The sequence below is a fragment of the Castanea sativa genome, chromosome 12, assembly GCF_040712315.1.
Source record: "Castanea sativa cultivar Marrone di Chiusa Pesio chromosome 12, ASM4071231v1".
Lineage (NCBI taxonomy): Eukaryota > Viridiplantae > Streptophyta > Magnoliopsida > Fagales > Fagaceae > Castanea > Castanea sativa.
In genome coordinates, this window is record NC_134024.1 from 22,562,458 (window position 1) to 22,564,035 (window position 1,578).

General features: G+C 34.5%; 1 protein-coding gene across 1 annotated transcript; it reads right to left on the reverse strand.

Moving 5' to 3' along the window:
• Window positions 1–508: 508 nt before the first annotated feature.
• On the reverse strand, window positions 509–1,578 carry LOC142620373 (auxin-induced protein 6B-like). The gene is made up of 2 exons (XM_075793750.1): window positions 1,561–1,578; window positions 509–892 (listed from the first exon to the last, which is right to left on the reverse strand). The coding sequence occupies exons 1-2, from the start codon at window positions 1,576–1,578 to the stop codon at window positions 509–511; spliced, it is 402 nt and encodes a 133-aa protein (XP_075649865.1).

The following is a 1,578-nucleotide window of genomic DNA, read 5'->3' on the forward strand; positions in this document are numbered from 1 at the left end:
CTTAGCAATCAAATCATCCTTTTCGCAAATGAACTTGCTCAAATTCTCATGAAACTTCTTAAGCCTTTTTCTTCAAGAGTTTGACATTTGAAATTTTAACAACACCCAAAGAGTCATGTAACATGTCATCACAAGCATGAGGATAAACACTCATAGAGGTATTTTCACAAACACATGACATTTTACACTCAACATCATCCTAAACATCCATAAAAGCATACAAAACACTATCCATGACAATAAACACAAGGGGTCAAGGATCTCACTTAGGTAATTAAACCAATACAAGTGTATCCGCTCTGATGTCAATTGAAAGCTCAAATTAGTGTGAAAACACTTGAGCTTGTTCAGACCCCAAATTAAAAAATAAGGCTAGATTGCTTTTATACTAACTTAGCAAAGTGCAGAACAAGAGTAAATATGCGCAATAAACCGATAACACTATTCTAAGCCATATCCATCCACAAAGAACAATAAAATGAAAACTTAAAGACATGAGAACTAGTTTCTAGGATTGTGACGCTACTTTGGCTAGCTTTAATAACTGATCAAATTCTTCAGTTTTGCATGCAAGCATGATGGGACCTTCTATTTTTGTTTCAAGCTCATCTTCTTGTGACTGCACAAACAATTCTTGGAATGCTGGTAATGATAGATACTTCACTGGAACTTCGTATCTCTTCCTCTCTTCTCCCACGTACATACCTATATGACCTTTTGGAACTTTGCGGGTCTTGGAGCTTTCAGTAGGGTCAATTCGATTGTACGAGTTCTTTGAATGACTTAATAAACCTAGTTTTTTCATGAGCATGCTGATTTTCCTACGAGCGAAGGTTGTGAAATACATCATTGTTCCTTGGTTAACAGATAGAGAAGACCAAGGAAGAAGGTCCTGTACATATAGCTAGCAGTGACATTAAAAATCACAAATATACACTGATTTGTGAAACAAGTTCTCCTCCCACGATTTGGCCATAACAGTTATGTCACGAATGCTTGAGAATGCCTGGCATGATACGCAGGAAAAAAAAAATAACAGCAGCCTAACTCATTCAAATGGTTTTATTTCTGAAAATGGGTTACAAGACTTTTTGCCCTTCTTTTTCAGTTTTCTATTATTTTTGTACTATTTCCTAGTACATAGTATAATGTTTGCCTTAGGCTACGATCATTTAATTACCTCTACGACTCTTCACATGGGGCAGCAGAAGATATAAATGACAAGAAATCCATCTAAATCCACATTCAGTTGGTCAGTCGTTAAATTTTATTCTGTCAGAAATGTATTTGGTTTGAAACTTTGAATTTTAACAGCTTATGAGTGGACTAATGTAAAAAGAAGGTTTCTAAGTCATAAAAATTGTGCTTGCAAATTAAAGCATGGGTAATTTGACGAGTAATGCTTAAAAAAGTTTACAATTTTTTCTTAACTATAATAAGTTATAATTCAAGTGACACCACTTTCATCTCCACCGCCTCATTGGCACACTACTACTATTGATAAAAAAAAAAAAAAAAGATATTGTGTCTTTAACATTTAAACCTATTGTCCTGAATTACCTGAATTGGTAACTTCAT